Below are 20,726 nucleotides of genomic sequence, written 5' to 3'. Positions count from 1 at the left end.
GCAGAGGTTGAACTTGAACGTTTGCTCCAAACTATTTTCTGCTCTCTATCACTGCGATCAAGCTATCCGTGGTCAAGCTACCTGCATTAAACCGTATTGTCAGTGTAGTGGCGCATGTAAATTGGAACATGGATTTGAGAGGGATAGCCTGACCTCAGCTCTAAATCGACGTCACTCACGTAGCCGTGGCGTGCCTGCAGGCAAATAACATGGAGTCGAGTGTGTGGTCTCTGCAAGCGGGTTCATGGAAAAAATGTAGCACCGATGTAACAAAAATATAGCAACACACTCTACATGCATTCATGGACTGAGGATATTCGTAGCTTTGTTCCATATAAAGCATGGAGAACGGTGCGTAAACAACTCCTTTTCTCAGACCACAAGCCAGGCCGTTTTCCGTGAGTACTTAATAACGGGCGTTATAACATTATAAACATTTTTGCACATATTTATATAATGCTTGCTACGTCCATCCACAATGCCCTTGCAGGTAGATATCATTTTTTTCCATCTTAATGTGTTAGCTACTTGCATTTGCGTTTATTTTTAGCTAACAAGCGAGACAGGGCCTGAATAAAAGTATACTTTTGTATGTGGCCATTTGGGAAATATGTTATATTCTCACAATATCACCAGACATTGTGAAAATGGGTCAGACATTCCCAAAATTGCAGTGGGCTGAACCTGTGACGCCACTGCGCTATGCTTGTTACCATCTCTTGCATTTACGATTTGTCAAATTCATCAAGGTCTTGGTGTGATATTGTGGCTCACTGACAATGCAGCATTTGAAGCAGAAAATCAAGTGGCCAACCCAGACCCCCAAATGAGTGCCATGATTTTCCAATTACTTTAAATTGGTTGTTTTGTGTGCATCAGAACACCTTTTCTGGAGTGCTGCTTATCTCTCTGTTATGACAGTATTACGGAAGTGTACCCCGTGTGTGTATATAAAAACAGTGGAAGAGAACACCACACACAATGTAGACTGTAGTGGTCAGCAGTGGGACGCCATACTGTGCTCTGGGGACCATGGAGCTAGAGGGGGATTCTCTTTCCCCCAGGGATTCCTTCACCTCAGTGAGCAGCCATGGGCCACCACCCTCATTCTCAGCACAGGACACCGTAACCCACAACTTCCTAAATCACACCTTACAGGTAAAGAGGATCCTATCATGGTCGACCACCACATGCTGAATTTGCTGAAACATAGGCTTTTACATAAGTGAAAATCACAGACTTCAGAATCAATGTCAGTTGCATTCAGTATGCTGTCTCTTGCTGTGAGATTGTGTCAATGTCATCAACAGGTTTCAGACGAGCTCATCTTCAGTGGGAGCCCATGGTCCAGTGGTGGCAATGGGGACTTTGAGAGGACCGGAGGCCCCCTATCCCAGGTGGAATCAGGGAGGAGTGCACAGAGGAGCATCAGGCCCTCAGCCTTTCCCTCCTCCCTGACCTGGGACTCTGACTCTGAGAAAGAGACACTAGACGGTAGCTATCACACTTGTTTATTACTGAGCCTTGTATGAACACAATATGAATCATACTATTTAATTTTTAAGTGTGTTCCGTCTATGTCAGTAGTGCAGTTATGGGCTTTCCTAAATGTGATGCTATCAGTTAAACTTGTTGCTATCACCCTCAGCTATATTTGTTGTCACTTCCAGAATGTTTGAATGTTCCTCCGTCTACTTGTAGTCAGAACTGTCTCTCTTACTAGGAATGACTACTGTAAATCTTTGCCTGTGAATTTACCTGTGGGTGGCCAACATGTGAAGTGATGTTCCTGTTGTTGTCTGTTTTGTGGGTTGCGCTGTCTGTCAGAGGAAGAGCTACAGCACTTTTCTAACCCTCATGGTCTGGCCGCTCACAGCCCAGGATCCCTCTCCTCTGGACTCAGGTGAGATGGAGGAATAGAAGGGCAGCCAGCAGGAAGATAGTTATGTGTGATAGGATACGACACCGCAAGGCAGACAGAGAGTAAAGCAGAGCGGTCAAATAAAGTGACAATCGGCCACACTAACAGGTTAGGCGGACACATGGTCAGATAGACAGATAGGGACTCATTGCTCTTTCTGACCCACTCATACAACTGTCTCTTTCTGTATAATTTTGTCCAGACCTGACAGTGAGGATGACCAAGGACCTGAACAACTGCAGCACTTACCCACTGAGACAAACCTACTCAGCCCTGTGGAGGAGCGGGACCAAGACAAGCCTAACACACACAGAGAGGAGCCAAAGAAGGACCAACCCAGTTCAAAAGAATGTAAGCATGATGGGGAGCAAGGGAAAACACTAAATAAAACAGTTTATTTTCTAAATAACTCCTTTTCTAATATCCTTTTTTCTCTTGACCATCCACAGTGGTAGATGACAGAGTCTGGAATATATCGGAGAAAGCTGAACTGTTTCAGTCCAAAGTGACATCAAAGGAGGGGTGCAAAATTGAGGAGGAGGGAGAGGAAGAGGACCTGACAGGGAAGGACAAGGGGCCTGAGCGGGATGTGTACACCTTTCCTGGGGACTCAGACACAGAGAGCCCCCCACCAGCACCCTGGGCACACTGCACCTTCATCCAGCGTCGGAAGAAGAAGAGGGCCCTGCTCAGGCCCTTCTCTGGCCAGGGCTCCTGGGAACGCACATCAACAGGAGCTGGTAAGAAGGCAAGGAGTGCTTCCTCAAGAGCAAAGAGCTTGGGGCCAGTGAATGTGAGTGGAGGGGCCTATGACTTTAAGGAGGACTTGGAAAAGGCAACAGAGGATCTGGAGAAGGTAGAAGAGGAAAAAGGTGGTGAAGAAGGAGGAGGAGACGGAGAGCTTGGTAAAGAGATTTTCACCTGTGTGGAATGTAGCATTTATTTCAAGAAGCAGGTCTACCTGCAGGATCACATGCAAGAGCACAGTCAGAGCAGGCCGGGGGCTGGCAGGAGGGAGCGCGGAGTGAAGGGCGCGCGATTTCGGTGCGTGGAGTGTGGATGGAACCTGTCAAACAGGCTGGCTCTGGCGGACCACAACAGACGACACCAGGAGTCTCGTCAGAAGATCCTGGAGGAGATTGGGAAGCTGAGTGACAGTGGGAAAGGAGAGACTACGCAAGGTGAACCGAGCAAGGTGACCAAACCTGCAAGCCCAGTCCTAGAACCATTTGTAGCTCTAGTCACGACTCCAGCTCCATTCACAGAGCCAGATCCAGTTCCAGTCCGGGCCCCAGTCAAAGCTCGAGTCAAAACCCCAGTCAAAGCAAAGGTCAAAGGCCCAGCCAATCGTCGTTTTCTCTGCCTCAAGTGTGACTTCAGTACACGCACCTCACAGGCATTGGCTAATCATGCCAAGACCCACAACAGAAAACCTACTGGTCTGCAGCGAGCCTCTCCGCGCTTTCAGCCAAAGCTCACTCCTATGGAGCCGTCTGTGTCACCTGGATCTGGATCTGCCTCTGGCCTGACCTCCATCTCTCTCACTTGTGATCAGTGTGCCTTCCAGGCCTCCAGTCAAACTGCTCTGAAGGAGCACCAACACGTGGCTCACCCCGCGCAGACCTCCATCTGTGGGGAAGGGCCTGAAGAGATGAACCGTCCAGGGTCCAGAATTGATGCTTCCTCTCCACCATGTTCTGATACGCTTTCTAAGCCTGTCTCTCCACCAGAGGGCCAAAGCCAGTCAAAGGCCAGTAAGTCTTCTTCCTCTAGTTGGATCTCTGCTATGGAGGACAGTGACACACAGCCCCAACCATCAAACACTGCTACAGCTCCCCAGCGTAGAGAGATAGCCTTTAAGACCATCGGGAACAAGAGGGCAAATAGGAGAGGGAAGGCTGGGACAGAACTCCTCTGGCCAAATCCCAGACTGGACAGCGGGCCACCTGAGACCGATGATGCACAAAGCCAGGGCCAGAGCCCTGACCTGGCAACCGATATGAACCAAAAAGAGACTGAATCACTTGTTGGATCCAAACCGCTCACCAGGGCTCGATCCCTCCGAGGTGAGACTAAGCTGCAGATGTCACGTTCCTGACCGGTTTTCTGTTATTTTGTATGTGTTTGACGGTCAGGGCGTGAGTTTGGGTGGGTAGTCTATGTTATGTGTTTCTATGTTGGTTAAAGGGTGACCTGATATGGCTCTCAATTAGAGGCAGGTGGTTTTCATTTCCTCTGATTGAGAGCCATATTAAGGTAGGTGTTTTCACATTGATTGTTGTGGGTGGTTGTCTCCTGTGTCAGTGTCTGTGTATGTTACGCCACACGGGACTGTTTTCGGTTTTGTTTCTTCGTTCGTTTTATGTAGTCATTTTTCCTGTTCATGCGTTCTTCGTGTTTCATGTAAGTTCGTCGTCCAGGTCTGTCTACATCGTTTTATTGTTTTGTAATTATTCAAGTGTTCGTCGTGTTTTCTGTTTTGTTTATTAAATATTATGTCTTATCACAACGCTGCGTCTTGGTTCAATCCATGCTCCTCCTCTTCGGATGAAGAGGAAGAGGAAAGCCGTTACAGAACCACCCACCGAACCAGAACCAAGCAGCGTGAGTTCGAGCAGTGGCCTACGAAACAGGAATCCTAGACATGGGAAGAAGTATTGGAGGGAAAAGGACACTGGGCTCATATTGGGGAATATCGCCGCGCTCGTGAGGAGATGGAAGCAGCGAGAGCCCAGGAGCGGTGGTATGAGGAGGCAGCAAGGAGACGTGGCTGGAAGCCGGAGAATCAAGCTCAAGACCGGAGTTATGAAGGTACGCGGCTAGCACGGAAGCCCGTGAAGAAACCCCAAAAATGTCTTGGGGGGGGGGGGCTAAGAGGTAGTGGGCCAAGGGCAGGTAGGAGACCTGCGCCCACTTCTCAGGCTAACCGTGGAGAGCGGGAGTACGGGCAGACACCGTGTTACGCAGTAGAGCGCACGGTGTCTCCTGTACGTGTGCATAGCCCGGTGCGGGTTATTCCACCTCCCCGCACTGGTAGGGCTAGATTGAGCGTTGAGCCGGATGTCATGAAGCCGGCCCTACATATCTGGCCACCAGTACGTCTCCTCGGGCCGGCTTACATGGCACCAGCCTTACACATGGTGTCCCCGGTTCGCCTACATAGCCCGGTGCGGGTTATTCCACCTCCCCGCACTGGTCGGGCGACGGGGAGCATTCAGCCAGGTAAGGTTGGGCAGGCTCAATGCTCAAGGGAGCCAGTACGCCTGCACGGTCCGGTATTTCCGGCGCCACCTCCCCGCCCCAGCCCAGTACCACCAGTGCCTACACCACGCACCAGGTTTCCTGTGCGTCTCCAGAGCCCTGTTCCTCCTCCACACACTCTCCCTATGGTGCGTGTCTCCAGCCCAGTGCCTCCAGTTCCGGCACCACGCACTAAGCCACCTGTGCGTCTCCAGAGCCCTGTACGCACTGTTCCTTCTCCCCGTACTCGTCCTGATGTGCGTGCACTCAGCCCGGTGCCACCAGTGCCGGTACCACGCACCAGGCCTATAGTGCGCTTCAGTCGGCTAGAGTCTGTAGTCTGCCCAACGCCGTCTGAGCCATCCGTCTCCCCAGCGCCATCTGAGCCATCCGTCTCCCCAGCGCCATCTGAGCCATCCGTCTCCCCAGCGCCATCTGAGCCATCCGTCTCCCCAGCGCCATCTGAGCCATCCGTCTGCCCAGTGCCGTCTGAGCCATCCGTCTGCTCAGTGCCGTCTGAGCCATCCGTCTGTCCCGAGCCATTAGAGCCGCCCGTCTGTCCCGAGCCGTCAGAGCCGTTCGTCAGTCAGGAGCCGCTAGAGCCATTCGTCAGTCAGGATCTGCCAGAGCCGCCAACCAGACAGGATCTGCCAGAGCCGCCAACCAGACAGGATCTGCCAGAGCCGCCAACCAGACAGGATCTGCCAGAGCCGCCAACCAGACAGGATCTGCCAGAGCCGCCAACCAGACAGGATCTGCCAGAGCCGCCAACCAGACAGGATCTGCCAGAGCCGCCAGCGAGCCATGAGCAGCCAGAGCCGTCAGCGAGCCAGGATCTGCCAGAGCCGTCAGCGAGCCATGAGCAGCCAGAGCCGTCAGCGAGCCATGAGCAGCCAGAGCCGTCAGCCAGCCATGAGCGTCCAGAGCCGTCAGCCAGCCATGAGCGTCCAGAGCCGTCAGCCAGCCATGAGCGTCCAGAGCCGTCAGCCAGCCATGAGCGTCCAGAGCCGTCAGCCAGCCATGAGCGTCCAGAGCCGTCAGCTAGCCATGAGCGTCCAGAGCCGTCAGCTAGCCATGAGCGTCCAGAGCCGTCAGCTAGCCATGAGCGTCCAGAGCCGTCAGCCAGTCATGAGCTGCCCCTCAGCACAGAGCGGTCATTTATCCAGAACTGCCCCTCAGTCCAGAGCTGTCTCTCTGTCCGGAGCTGCCCTTCAGTCCGGAGTTGCCCCTCTATCCTGAGCTACCTCTCTATCCTGACCTACCTCTCTGTCCTGAGCTATATCTCTGTCCTGAGCTACCTTATCCCGGTGCTGCCCCTTGTCCCGGTGCTGCCCCTTATCTTAAAGTTACCAGTTAAATTAAGTGGGTGTAAAATGAGGGTGGTCATTCTAAGGGGGAGACGTAAGCTGGGATTGACTATGGTGGGGTGGGGACCTCGCCCAGAGCCTGAGCCACCACCGTGGTCAGACGCCCACCCAGACCCTCCCCTAGACTTTTGGTGGTGCGTTCGGAGTACGCACCTTGAGGGGGGGGTTATGTCACGTTCCTGACCGGTTTTCTGTTATTTTGTATGTGTTTGACGGTCAGGGCGTGAGTTTGGGTGGGTAGTCTATGTTATGTGTTTCTATGTTGGTTAAAGGGTGACCTGATATGGCTCTCAATTAGAGGCAGGTGGTTTTCATTTCCTCTGATTGAGAGCCATATTAAGGTAGGTGTTTTCACATTGATTGTTGTGGGTGGTTGTCTCCTGTGTCAGTGTCTGTGTATGTTACGCCACACGGGACTGTTTTCGGTTTTGTTTGTTCGTTCGTTTTATGTAGTCATTTTTCCTGTTCATGCGTTCTTCGTGTTTCATGTAAGTTCGTCGTCCAGGTCTGTCTACATCGTTTTATTGTTTTGTAATTATTCAAGTGTTCGTCGTGTTTTCTGTTTTGTTTATTAAATATTATGTCTTATCACAACGCTGCGTCTTGGTTCAATCCATGCTCCTCCTCTTCGGATGAAGAGGAAGAGGAAAGCCGTTACAGCAGAACCTATCCCCTCAAGCCTTCTCGAATACAGATGAAAGAAGCCAATACCTTAGAGTTTCTTTAGAGTCTCACCTATTGCACTGCTCTCATGCTAATTCTAGACAAACCTTTCACCGTTAATGGTCTGATACACTAGAGCAGTGGTTCCCAACTCCAGTCCTTGTGTACCCCCAACAGTACACTTTTTTGTTGTAGCCCCGAACAAAAAACACTTTATAAGGGCCTGATGATTAGTTGACATGTTGAATCAAGTGTGCTTGTCTGGGGCTTCAATACTGTTTGGGGTACTTGTGGACTGGAATTGGGAACCACTGCACTAGAGAATGGCCACACTATATGCATATGCAAAAATATTCTACTGTCCAGAATATTTTGTACTCCTGAGGCTATTCTGAATTCCAATTCAATATTTTCTCTTTTTATTTTCACCTTGGACATGCACAGTTGGGTAACCTGTGATATTTGTCCTTCGATATTGAAATTATATTCACCTAGAATGCATAGCTTGTGCTTCATGCATGTGTACCTTTGGACAGTGTTATCGCATAACATCACAAGCCTGCAGATCAGTCACTGGGTTGGCCGTAACTGAAAATGCCCAGCAGTCCCTGCCTGGCCCATAACTGAACCTGGGTTGCCCGTTGCTTCCCCTCCATGCTCTGTGGAGGTGCCTGCCCCGGCCATGCAGCTGAAACGCATTTTCTTAGCCAGCCTGTGGGGGGCAGCAGAGTGCCTGGGGCTGACTGAGGGCCAGCAGGCCCAGCTAAGACACACGCTGTCCCTTGTCCTAAATGAGCCCAACCGCTTTGACCCCCAAACTCTCCTCTCTTACCTTGGCCGTTGGGAGGGAGGCAAGGCGATGGGTGAGTGACAGGCTGAGTTGTGAAGTAGCCACCTGGCATGCAGTGATGCATGGATCCCCTCACCAAATACAATATAGTCAGCCTTATCTTCCTTGCGCTCTCCCCTAATCAATATAAAGGCTCAGTTGCTAGGTGAGTAGATGTCTGTTTCTAATTTCACCCCATTGCATCTTATCACTGTGTTCTTCATGTTGCGTCTGTTTAAATGGCCTCTGTAGTGTTTGTTCCATCGCTGTCCTGAAGGGTCTCTGTATATGATGCCTATTCTTGATGTGCCACTACAGCACGTAGTAAATTGATGTGATATAAAGTTATCTCATCTGCTGTTGAAGATTGATTGAGGCAGTTACTGACACAGCAAAAATCCAGCGGCACATTGGCTCTCCAGGACTGGGATTGAACACTTGTCTATTATAATACTGTGTACTAAATGGCTGTCTCAGCTCACCCTCATACTATATCCCTTTCCTTCCTGTGCTAGATGACTCCTCTCTAAAACAACAGAGCCTCACAGCCTCATGCTCTACAGAAGGGAAGCCCGTGAAGGAAGAGGAAGAGGACGGGGAGACAAAGGTTGCTTTTGAAAAGAAGAGTAACAAGGTTTTTGCTGCTGAAAATGACGATGATGATGACAACGATGATCATGATGAAGAAGAAGAAGAGGAAGAGGAGAATATCCGGCGTTTCCTAGCGGAGGGCATATCAGATGAGGATTATGAGGAGATTGATGAGAAGACGGGGACCCTGAAGAGCGTGGAGAGGAAATGCCCCTACTGCCCTGATCGCTTCCACAACGGCATCGGGCTGGCCAATCACGTGAGGGGCCACCTCAACCGAGTGGGCGTCAGCTACAATGTGCGCCACTTCATATCCCCTGAGGAGGTCAATGCCATTGAGAAGAAGTTCTCCTACCAGAAGAAGAAGAAAAAGGGTATCTGGAATCTTTGTTATTACATTGTTAGGACCTTGTCTGGTGTATGATGCGGTATATTTGTAATAAACTATAATGTAACAAAGTAACAAGTATCAGTCAGGGTAGAGGATGTGTACAACTTCCAAGTCGGTCTGTAAACTGCTAACCTTATGTGCCCTTCTCTCTCTTCAGTTGCCAACTTTGACCCGGATACGTTCAGTGTGATGCGCTGTGAGTTCTGCAATGCTGGCTTTGACACCCGGGCTGGTCTGTCCAGCCACGCCAGGGCGCACCTGCGGGACTTTGGGATAACTAACTGGGAGGTGACTGTCTCGCCCATCCATATCCTCCGGGAGCTCTTCTCCAGCCGCCCAGACCTGGTCCTCCCCACAGCCCCCCCACGCAGCCCAGCCTCAGACGAGGAGGAGGAGGAAGACCTGGAGACGGAGGAGGAAGAACCAGGGGGAGGGGAGGGGAGTGAAGAGGCAACAGGTGCTACAGTCTCCAACCTACTGCCATCGTCGCCTTCTCAGCCTTGGGAGAAAGACCACAGCGTTGGTGAGCCTGAAGGTGTGTGTGTACCTGGTGTGTATACTGTAGGATGCCTTTTTGAGCTGGCATTGTGGTTTATGAATACAACACACTGTGGTCTGACTGTGTTATAGGTTGTTGGTAGATTACATGATGGTTGATCAGCGTGAATAAGACTTCCAAAGAAATGTCTCAGTGCTGAATGTGGTAACTCAATGGTAACTATAGTGGCAATGCAATGCACAAGGGATATTGAATGATGAAAACGATTCTGTGCAATAGTTTTGCAACTATTTTGTATTATGGAACTACTCTCCTGATGTGGCACTTTGCTGGTGTTGTAACATCAGTCCCTAGTTGTGAGACTTGTGTGATGTAGCAGATTTTAAGTCTATGATGAACTGCAGTATTTGGGACAAAGTGTTACTGTAAATCAAGCATATTAGAGGAAGAGACTCAGATGCCCATGGTTGATGTGGTGCTCAGTGCGTTTGTCCCAGCCTCTGCTCGATTGGTCACGCCTTAGTTTAGCGGTGCATGTGTACGGGGGCAAAATGGCTGCTTCCACCTCCCTGCAGACACAAACAATAGCGGAAAAACTGTCTGGCTTTAGCTGCTGGGAGTCCGATGCACCACAGCTACTGACCGGTGAGTACAACTCACCGTAACGCCCGTGCCCTTTAAACATTAATCGGCTTCATTGTTGCACGTCGCGTCGTAGCCCGTATTGTTTGCTGTAAGTCAAAATTGTCTCTAGACACATTAGCCGTCAAAAAAATCTAATCATAGGAGACCATTTAAAATCACTGTCGCGCACTAAAGGTGAGATAGACAAAGTCAAGGCATTGGCTACAAATGTGTCATTCTTGTCATTGTTCGAGTTTCTTGTATCACTGTAGCTACGCGCGCAGGAATGTGTTTTGCAACATTTGATGCGGACTGTCATTTTCTGTGTGATATATTTTGTGCGTCTCGGATGACGTTCACTATTTCCAATACTGCAGGATTTCTAAAATTACCTACAGTTCCCAAATCCTCGCCATTTTACTTTCCTTTGATTTCTTGAATGTGGTCTCTCTGGTGTCATTCTTTATGAATGCATTGCCTCATGCTTATGATACAGGAATAACGGACTACAAATCTGTAATCGTATCAAAACTTATTTATATCTTAAAAATACATTTAAGTGTCACTTTATTAAGTGTCAGGTTACTTGATGTTACTGTAGGCCTACTACTGCTATATAATGAAAACTAAAGTCCGGATTTTGTAACTTTGTTACTTTTAATAGTTTTATCAAACCAGGGTATAATTTTTCTGCAGTGATCACATTTTTGATGCTGCAAATAAAGCGAGAAAAATCAAAGGTGTCATTTGCTCTGCGAGAGCACCCTGAGACGAGATCAACTGACAAGCGCAGAGCCGCCCACCAGACAAAAAGCATTGTCTACTCACGTCGCTTATGATTTACCGTTTTGTCCCAGAAATACACCATCGCAATGAAAGGCATGTGTCTGTTACGAAATGTACAACAGCAGGAAAACGAACAGTGTTTTGCCATTATCACAGGTCTACACGCTTGAAGTGATTTATTAGACAGACTACGTCTGAAGCGTCAATAGAGCGCTGAAAATTGCAGTTATTTTAATGAATATCGTATTATTATTATTAGCTACTCCATTGTAAAGGTTATTTGTATTTTTTGTTATTCATACAGAAACATAATACATTGTATTATTTTAAAACTATTTAATTTGCCTATGCATACACTATATACAAAGTATGTGGACACCTGTTCAAGTTAGTGGATTCGGTTATTACAGCCACACCCATTGCTGACAGGTGTATAAAACCGAGCACACAGCCATGCAATCCCCCTACAAACATTGGCATTAGAATGGCCTTACTGAAGAGCGCAGTGACTTTCAATGTGGCACCGTCATAGGATGCCACTTTTCCAACAAGTCAGTTCGTCAAATTTCTGCCCTGCTAGAGCTGCCCCGGTCAACTGTAAGTGCTGTTATTGTGAAGTGGAAACGTCTAGGAGTAACAACAGCTCAGCCGTGAAGTGGTAGGCCACACAAGCTCACAGAACGGTGTCGCCAAATGCTGAAGCGCGTAGCGCATAAAAAATGTCTGTCCTCGGTTGCAACACTCACTACCAAGTTCCAAACTGCCTATGGAAGCAATGTCAGCACAATAACTGTTCGTCGGGAGCTTCATGAAATAGGTTTCCATGGCCGAGCAGCCGCACACAAGCCTAAGATCACAATGTATAATGCCAATCATTGGCTGGAGTTGTGTAAAGCTCACCGCCATTGGACTCAGGAGCAGTGGAAACTCGTTCTCTGGAGTGATGAATCATGCTTCACCATCTGGCAGTCCGACGAACCAATCTGGGTTTGGCGGATGCCAGGAGAACGCTACCTGCCCCAGTGCATAGTGCCAACTGTACAGTTTGGTGGAGGAGGAATAATGGTCTGGCGCTGTTTTTCATGGTTCGGGCTAGGCCCCTTAGTTCCAGTGAAGGAAAATCTTAATGCTACAGCATACATTCTAGACGATTCTGTGCTTCCAACTTTGTGGCAACAGTTTGGGTAAGGCCCTTTCCTGTTTCAGCTTGACAATTTCACCTTTATTTACTCCCATGCACAAAGCGAGGTCCATACAGAAATGGTTTGTTGAAATCAGTGTGGAAGAACTTGACTGGCCTGCACAGAGCTCTGACCTCAACTCCATCGAGTGTAACCGATGTGAAATGGCTATCTTATTAGCGGGGTGCGCGCTAATAGCGTTTCAATCGGTGACGTCACTCACTCAGAGACCTTGAAGTAGTTGTTCCCCTTTGCGGCTTTTGTGGAGCGATGGGTAACGATGCTTCGTGGGTGCCAGTTGTTGATGTGTGCAGAGGGTCCCTGGTTCGAGCCCAGGTAGGGGCGAGGAGAGGGACGGAAGATACACTGTTACACGAGCACCTTTGGAATGAATTGGAACACCGACTGCGAGCCAGGCCTAATTGCCCAACATCAGTGCCCGACCTCACTAATGCTCTTGTGGCTGAATGTAAAGCAAGTCCCCGCAGCAATGTTCCAACATCTAGTGGAAAGCCTTCCCAGAAGAGAGGAGACTGTTATAGCAGCAAAGGGGGTACCATCTCCATATTAATGCCCATGATTTTGGAATGAGATGTTCGACGAGCAGGTGTCCACATACTTTTCGTCATGTTGTGTATTTTCATGCATTACCAGTTACCAAAATGAATACTTATGTAATTTTCCTGGTGACATTAGGCTCCATGTTTAATTCACATCCTCCCAGGTTAATGACTCTTTAATGAATGACTCATTCATTTGGTTGTGTATTGTGTTTCAGGCGGGGAGGAGGAAGAGCAGATGCCAGCACTGGACAGCTTGACCTCCAGCCCAGGGAGGAAGGGTCTGTTTTCCCTGGACCCAGAGAGCCCCTCCCCGAGGGATGAAGCTGACATCAAAGGTGAGACCGAACAACATGGGGCAAGATGAGATGAGACATAATGGTCCCCTGGGATCTGGAGGTTTTGTTAGGTGGCAGACAGATGTGGCTGAGGTTACCACAGCCCGTGTACATCACGTCTCAATGGAGTTGAGTGGCGATTCGTTTTGTCGGAGTGTACCTACATCGAGTCGATATCAGACAATAAAAATTGCCATTCTTTAATGCGTACCTTGTACCTATGTTTGTCCTGTGTAAAGGCGATCTTTTATTTGGGTGCTGAATTCCGTAGTTTATGATTAAAACTTAATTTTATATCCTTATTCGGACGGGATTCGTTTTATTGGGGGAGGTCAGGTAATGTAATTATGGGCACGAACACAAAACACCATTTCTGTAATTGTAGTCCCGCCCGAATTTGGCATGTCAGTCAGTTTTACATGGCAGGAGAGTAACAATTCCAGCCAGCATAACCTAATGTTTTTTGGCAAACTCCAAGGTCCTCTGATAATGCTAGTCCTGTGCGTAACGACATCCCTGTGTTTTTCGAGACATTACAAGAGTTTGACAGGTGCTGCGCACAGTTTGAGCAAAGAAACAAGAACTGATTTGAAAAATTGATGCTTAAACAAAATGCTACGCATATATTTTATATGAATGGCTTAAATTGATTTCACAGTGAATACTTTTGTTTATAGGCTACGTTTTGTGCCAATGAATTGAAGTTGAACATCACCAAATGTGTCAGTTTAATTAAATGTGCAATAAAAAAATATTGTGCCTAGGCCTATTTAATTCAACTGTGGCTGTTGATGTAGGCAATAGATTGCAAACAGGGCTTCCCCGATTCTCCACTGAGCTAAACTTTTTTGGAATTGGCAAGTTCACTTTCTCATCCATAAATGCATCTCAAGTGCAAGAGCACTGTTCAACAGCTCACATCAGCAGGATGGGAGGCCTTTTCATTAGGACAGTCTACCGTCAATCCCTAAAATAATGATTATGATCACACTTCCGCAATTGAAACGTTTTGGGGACACCTTTACATTTGGCCGCCAAGCATGAGTTATCAGTGTTGCCTTTATCGTCTAGACATGATGTTGACATATCTTCACGCTTAGAATAAAACCCTCCAGGCTTCCGTCGTAGTCAATTGAATGAAAACAAATGAAGAATTAAAGGCGGAAGTTTGTTAAAACGTATACCGTGCGAATTGTCCTCTGGAATAATTCAAATGCTGGGGCATTAATTACATTACCAGCGTCTCTGCTAATACTAGTCCCGTCCGAATAGGGCTCTAATGTGACGTTTGTCAAATTGTGCTGCATAATTCACTGTTTTCCAATGGAGTATGAAGTTAGCGACTTCAAACATATCATTTTTTTAACACTTACTGTGTACCTGTGCTTGTTTAGATTGTCATACAGCTGCCATAGTTTTTGATGAAAATTGCATCTCCTGCCAAAAAAAAGAAATCGTCCTTCAATGACGGAGTTGTTCCTTCTTCATTAGCAAACAACGGTGTAGGTCACGTAAAATGCTGTTTGCATCAAAAACTACGGATTGCAGCAAACTCATTGCCACTCAACTCCATTGTATCATGGAGTTGAGAATTCTCAGCTACACAGCCTCCTGCTCTTTTTGTCACCATCCGTTAATTGAAGTGCTATAAATTATGTAATAATACACACACCAGTGCTGAACTATGACTGAAAAAAATGTGCAAAGGGACATTTTTCCATATTTTGTGTATTTTGCTGTGTGCTGGTCAGCTGCATCTCTTCCCCTCTCACTGTTGTCCTCTCTATTGTAGTGTCCAACCTGTTAAAGTGTGAGGTGTGCAGTGCCCCCTTCGAGACGAGGCGGGGCCTATCTAGTCACGCTCGTTCCCACCTGCGCCAGCTGGGCATCGGCATGTCGGAGAGTAGCGGGGCACCCATCGACCTCCTCTATCAGATCACCAAGGAGCGTGGTCTGGATGGGCACTTCCCCCCTCCCCTCCCCCTGCCCCCTGTCGCCAAGAAGCCCCTTCACGTCCTGCCAACCCCACGGAAAGAGGAGAGATATCAAGACACCGACATGGACGAGAAACCCATCCCTCTCTCCATCCCCTCCCCTGTGGCCTCCCCTCCCCCCTCCTCCCTCATCAGGGCCTGCTCCCCTTCTCCTGTGGTGAGGAAGGCCCCCATCTCTTCTCTGCTGCCTGTGTCCTCCCCCCTGCGCTGTCTGGACCATAAGCCTGGAGGGGTGAAGAGCACCACCTCTAACCTCTCTGCCAAACCCTTCTGGGCTCCACAAGAGACTGATGCCCCACTCAACCTCAGTAAGTGTGTCAGTGCCCTCTCTCTGGTCATTCATCCCCAACTGATTAATGCACAGGTTGTAAAGGTGTCTGAAGTAAAACATTTCCTCATACCCCCTTTTCCTCATCTGTGCAGCATTGGAGGTAGACCCCAACAAGGACATAGTGTGCCAGCTGTGTGGCGCCTGGTTCGAGACGCGGAAGGGCCTGTCCAGCCATGCCCGAGCCCACCTGCGTCACTTTGGGGTGGAGTACTCGGAGTCCAAAGGTTCCCCCATAGACCTCCTCAACCAGCTCATTCACACTGATGACTTCAAGCACAGAGCCAGCACCCTGCAGCCTGAGGGGCCCCAGGGGCTCAGGGGCCTCACAGCCAGACTCTCCTCCCCCAAACGCTCCCTCCTCACCACCTCCTCCACAGCTCTCCTCTACAAGGTCACTACGATGGGGGGCGGATCTGGGTCCAAAGCTACCTCTTCCTCAGCTTCCTCAATGTTTGGCCCGCCCTCCAAACGTCCCAAGTCCTCCAAATTACAGGTCTTCCGTTTGAGTGGCGGGGAACTCACACCCATCCCCCACAGTGAGTGTCTGTCATATGATGGAAACTAAACTCATACTCCATTCAATGCAATACAGCATCAGTGACTTGTTGATGTACAGTTTCTAGAGGTGCTTATTTTAAGTTGATCTTCATCTCTATTCATCTCTACTCTCCATCTCTCCTGCAGGTGAACCAGTGAAGGAGATCGGCTGTGAGTTCTGTGGGGAATACTTTGAAAACCGTAAAGGCCTCTCCAGTCACGCGCGTTCCCACCTGCGCCAGATGGGCATCACAGAGTGGACAGTCAACGGTTCCCCCATAGACACCCTGCGAGAGCTGATCACACGTCGAGGTCTACCATGCGCCCTGCCCCTTAAGCCCCTAAAATCTCCCCCTCCTTCCCCCGGACACCCTCGCTCCCCCTTGTCCTCCCCTGCCTCGCCCAGCCTACTGAGTCGCCTCCCTTTTGCCTTCGCCCACCCACCCAGCCACCAGTCCACAGTGCGTAAGATGGGCTCAGCTCCACCGGCCTCCCCTAGCCTGATAGTCAAGCTGAAGCCTGAGCCTATGCAGCTGGAAGTCACCATGCCAGGAGCGGTGGGGGGAGCAGCGGGATACTCCTCTGAGCCACTGAATTGCAGCTGGAGCAGCTCCGACAATATGCTCCCTCTTAACTTGGGTGAGTCCAAGTTGAAAGACCATCTTGTATTTATTGAGGTAATATCCATACTGAAGTGATGCCTTGTTTTTATTCTCTACTGTCTCTTTTTACATCTCTATGTCTCCCCCGCTCCCTTTGTTCCTCCCACAGTCACAGCCCATGAAGTAGAGCCCACTCGGGACATCCGCTGTGAGTTCTGTGGGGAGTACTTTGAGAACCGTAAAGGTCTCTCTAGTCACGCCCGTTCCCACCTGCGCCAGATGGGCATCACAGAGTGGACAGTCAACGGCTCCCCCATAGACACCCTGAGAGAACTCATGCACAAGAATGGGGGCACCTCGTCCCCAGCCCCAGGGCTGAAGAAGGAGACCAGCCAGGGGTCCAGCCCCACCTGGGAAGGCCTGGTGGGGGGCCTGGGTTACCAGTCGCCCAAGTTCTCCCGCAAATCCCCCCTCAACCTGCTGCACTCTGGCTCCCGGCTTCATAAGCACGGCCTGGGGGCGGTGGGCCTCTCCTCCACCCCTCCCGACGGGAAGTTTTTTGCGGTGTCCCTGCTGGGTAAGAGACCCATGACGGAGGAGGGCCGTCCAGTTGAGAGGTCACCATCCCACCCCCAGTCCTTTTCGCCCCTGCCACATGACCTCTCCATCAAAGGGAAGTCCTCTCCAGACAAGAATGCGGGAGGGCACCTGGGTAAGCCATGACCTTACTAAAGATCCTCAGAAGAGTTGCAGTCATCCTTTAACTTGCTGACTGTCTTTTAGTACAGACTCATTGCATTTAGCAGCGAATGACACATATGTTATGTTATATACATTTAATTTTATGAAACATGAATCAGTCTCTAACGTAAGCCTGGCTCTGACTGACAACACCCCTCCTTTGTCTTCTCTCACCCCCTCCCCAGATGCCAGCTGTGAGCTGTGTGGGTTCTACTTTGAGAACCGCAAGGCGCTGGCTAGCCACGCGCGGGCCCACCTGCGGCAGTTTGGCGTGACAGAGTGGTGTGTGAACGGTTCGCCCATCGAGACGCTGAGTGCCTGGATGCGCAGCCGGCCCCACAAGGTGGTGGAGATGCACCGCAGCTACATGCAGGGCTCCAGCCGCTCCACCTCCAAGAAGGTCAGGGAGCAATTCATTTATTTAGTAGTCTAATGGTGATAGATGATAGTAAAAGGACTATGTTACTCACAATACTTGTGAGATTTATCTTGAAAGTTGTATTTTTCCAATGTCCATGCGAAGGCAGCAATTATTTATATCGACTTAGAGTTAACAGTGTGACATCGTGCACACAATGCACAATCAAGCTGCAATATTGCAAAGTCGTTTTTTATTAGTGCCGACCCCGTCCATTTTAGTTGTGGATTTCGGACCGCTATGAGGGCTGTCGGCACACTGTTAGGGCTGTTTAGAGCATTGACATGACAACCCATATCATTAAAGGTCAGGTGAATTGTTTACCATAATGCTTTAGCTCTCTCAAACTAACAACACCTGCCAGGAGGTGGGCTTTTAAAGGTTAAAAGATGGAATTGGCCTCAGCCACCACCAGCCATTTTGTGATTTACATGCCTCACTCAGATCTGCTATCATGTAGCTCCAACACAAAGATTCTCATATCAGCATATTTCCCCTGTGGGGGACACAACAGGGTTAGGTATTGACTTAATAGTTGCTATAGTAACCAGAGAACTGGGTGACATAGATCCTTCATCTTCAGATGAATTATGTTTTAGAAAATAGACTTTTCCATCCCTCCTGAATTAGCATTGTGTGTTTGCGTCACTGTTACTCCCTCTGTGATGAGTTGACACACATAAAGACTAGACAGCTATTTTAATGAGAAGCACTCATCCCTCTCCTTTATGTTGCAGAAAAGCAGCTTGTCTCTCTCCCCATCATCCGACTCTGACCTCCTCCCCCCCATGCCCTCCCAGAAGCATTCCTCCTCCTCCCAGTGGGCGGCTTTGGGGCTGGCCCAGGCCAGACGGGTAGGCCGGGAGCTCACCCTGGCATCACCCCGGGCAGCAGAGGGTGATGCAGGTCTCACTCCCCCCTCCCGACCCAGCCACAGCAGTCACAGTCCCAGCCCCGCCCGACTCTCCAACACCCTCCCTCCCCACACACAGGTGGCCCGCAGCGAGCTCAACGTGCGCCTGCCCAGAGGTGAGTGTGACACACAAACACACACAACTATTCGCCATACACACATACCTGTCCATCTCATGCTCAGCCTCGTGTTCTCTCCTCATGTCCAGGCTTTGAGCGGCGACCTCTTAAACACCCCTCCCACTCAGAGGGAGGAGAGAGGGACAGTGGCACCCCCAAGCCCCCTCGCACCGGCACCATTCCTGCCCTGGTGCCCAAACCCCCTTCCTCCCCCCTGGTCAAAGTGGTGGGAAAGATCTACTCCCTCAGGTGCCGGTGAGTTTCTCTGGGGAACTGTGCAGTACTGAACTCATCGGCTCATCTCAAAGTATGCCATATTCCCAATATAGTGCACTCCTTTATAGCCCTGGTCAGAAGTTATGCTCTATTTTGGGAATAGGGAGGCACTTGAGATTTGGAAGTTCTGTGAATGAGTGCTTTTAGTCTGTAAAATAACATTCACGATAATTATAATCTGTTGATTTATTAAAGCAAAATGTTTTAAATGATCCATGTACCGTTCCTGTCTACCTGCTGTGGTTGTATGATGACTCTGTGTGAGTACAGTGTGCTCTCTGCCTCTCTCCGCCAGGTTCTGTGAGGTGGAGTTCCAGGGTCCTCTCTCTGTGCAGGAGGACTGGATCCGCCACCTCCAGCAGCACATCCTCAACCTCAACTACAACAAGCCTGCTCCCTCTGCCACGGACCCCCCAGCCCAAGACCACAACCCAACCTCAACTTCAGTCCCAGCCACTACCTCCAGCTTCACCACAACTCCTGCACCCACCTCAACCCCACCCTCCATCCACACCCACACCACAGCTCCTACTGTTCTCCCTCCTTGCAGCCCCTCTCCTCCCCCAATGGCTGAGTCTGCTCCAATTGTCACTGCCACTCCAATGGCAACAGCCTCAGCAGAGTCCACCCTCACCCCAATCCTGATCCCCATCCCCACCCCGTCATTGTAACCCCCAGGTCCATAACAATCCACACATCCTTCTAACCATTTTGTTCTGCCACGTCTTTGCCATGCCTTTTTTCCATCCACTTGTTCCTTCGGCCTCAACACAGGGAACCTGTTGTTGAAGTGTTTTGAAGAGAAGCTTTCCCCCAAAGAGCTCTCTCATTCCCCAGCCTCTCCTAGGAAGCTCTGCAGATGGTTACAAAGCCCCATTGCCATGGGAACCCAAGCTCTCCTGACCAGAGTGGGTGATTGCAACTGTCTAGGGCTTCGGGGTCTGCTGTTTCTTCTTTGTTTGGACTTGTTTGAGCTGAATGTTCAGTTTGTAACGTGGACAGTTACACTTCCTGCCGCTCAGTGGTTAACCCGAGAGGTTAGCTTAAACCATATTGAACTTTGACTTATCTCCCTGCTCTAAACAGTGCTTTATATAGACCTGAGAGGCTCCGCCCATTTATATTTGAAGCACTTAATTAAGAGGAGCACAGTCATGGCTCCTGCTTTACTCCCCTCAACAACATTTTAAAAGGAGTTTAAATAATGTTTTTGTATTCATGCTTAGTCTATGGTACAGACTTAAAAAGCCCATTTACACATTATTTTGATAAGGCCATTTTAACGTAGACAATGTCACAGAGCACTTAAATAAATGCCCCATTGATTAGGGCAGTGATGATGAGGAAAAGGCCCCTTTGAGAGAAAAGGAAGGACCCTGTAGAGGATGCAGCACCTTGAAGGGACGTCCCATTCACCTTAGTGTTAGGCTGACAGGTGCAGTCACACAGTAACTCTTAATGTTTTCTGAATGTAGTTAAAGGGATAGTTCACCCAAATTACATATTGGTTTCCTTACCCTGCAAGCAGTCTATGGACAAGGTATCACAGCAATCCATGCTGTGGTTTAGTTTCATTGGCACCGTTTCCAAATGTTGTGGCACAAATCCCATTTAAGTCATGGGTACAAGATATTAGCATTTTTCAAACATCATGCCCAAATCATTCGAAAGTGTCTAAAATTGATTGTAAAGCACAACAAAGTCACTTATAGATTAATACTGATATCAGTCCCATGGGATTTGTGCCACAAATGCTAAAACATTAGCATTTGAAAACAGTGCCAGGGAAACTTAACAATAGCATG

At 49.2% G+C, this 20,726-nt stretch overlaps 1 protein-coding gene across 1 annotated transcript; it reads left to right on the top strand.

Annotated features, from left to right (window-relative positions):
* The first annotated feature begins 933 nt into the window (after positions 1-933).
* Positions 934-20,721, top strand: LOC120038473 (protein Wiz-like). Its single transcript, XM_038984209.1, has 16 exons — positions 934-1,158; positions 1,311-1,494; positions 1,828-1,903; positions 2,124-2,272; positions 2,371-3,987; positions 8,536-8,985; positions 9,160-9,537; positions 12,871-12,990; positions 14,783-15,292; positions 15,408-15,851; positions 16,000-16,491; positions 16,624-17,166; positions 17,381-17,595; positions 18,351-18,642; positions 18,735-18,900; positions 19,217-20,721. Exons 1-16 carry the CDS (start codon positions 1,033-1,035, stop codon positions 19,590-19,592), a joined length of 6,138 nt encoding a protein of 2,045 aa, XP_038840137.1. The 5' UTR covers positions 934-1,032; the 3' UTR covers positions 19,593-20,721.
* The last annotated feature ends 5 nt before the right edge of the window (positions 20,722-20,726 follow it).

Source organism: Salvelinus namaycush, chromosome 3 (assembly GCF_016432855.1).
Source record: "Salvelinus namaycush isolate Seneca chromosome 3, SaNama_1.0, whole genome shotgun sequence".
NCBI classification, from domain to species: Eukaryota; Metazoa; Chordata; class Actinopteri; order Salmoniformes; family Salmonidae; genus Salvelinus; species Salvelinus namaycush.
This window is presented reverse-complemented; position numbering and strand designations above follow the sequence as displayed.

What these genes read in the sequence shown, in the direction of transcription:
- LOC120038473 (XM_038984209.1), top strand. Translation starts at nt 1,033, where the DNA reads ATGGAGCTAGAGGGGGATTCTCTTTCCCCCAGGGATTCCTTCACCTCA. An exon ending in TGAGAAAGAGACACTAGACG is followed by an intron (nt 1,495 to 1,827) that starts GTAGCTATCACA and finishes GCTGTCTGTCAG; the next exon opens with AGGAAGAGCTACAGCACTTT. An exon ending in TCCCTCTCCTCTGGACTCAG is followed by an intron (nt 1,904 to 2,123) that starts GTGAGATGGAGG and finishes AATTTTGTCCAG; the next exon opens with ACCTGACAGTGAGGATGACC.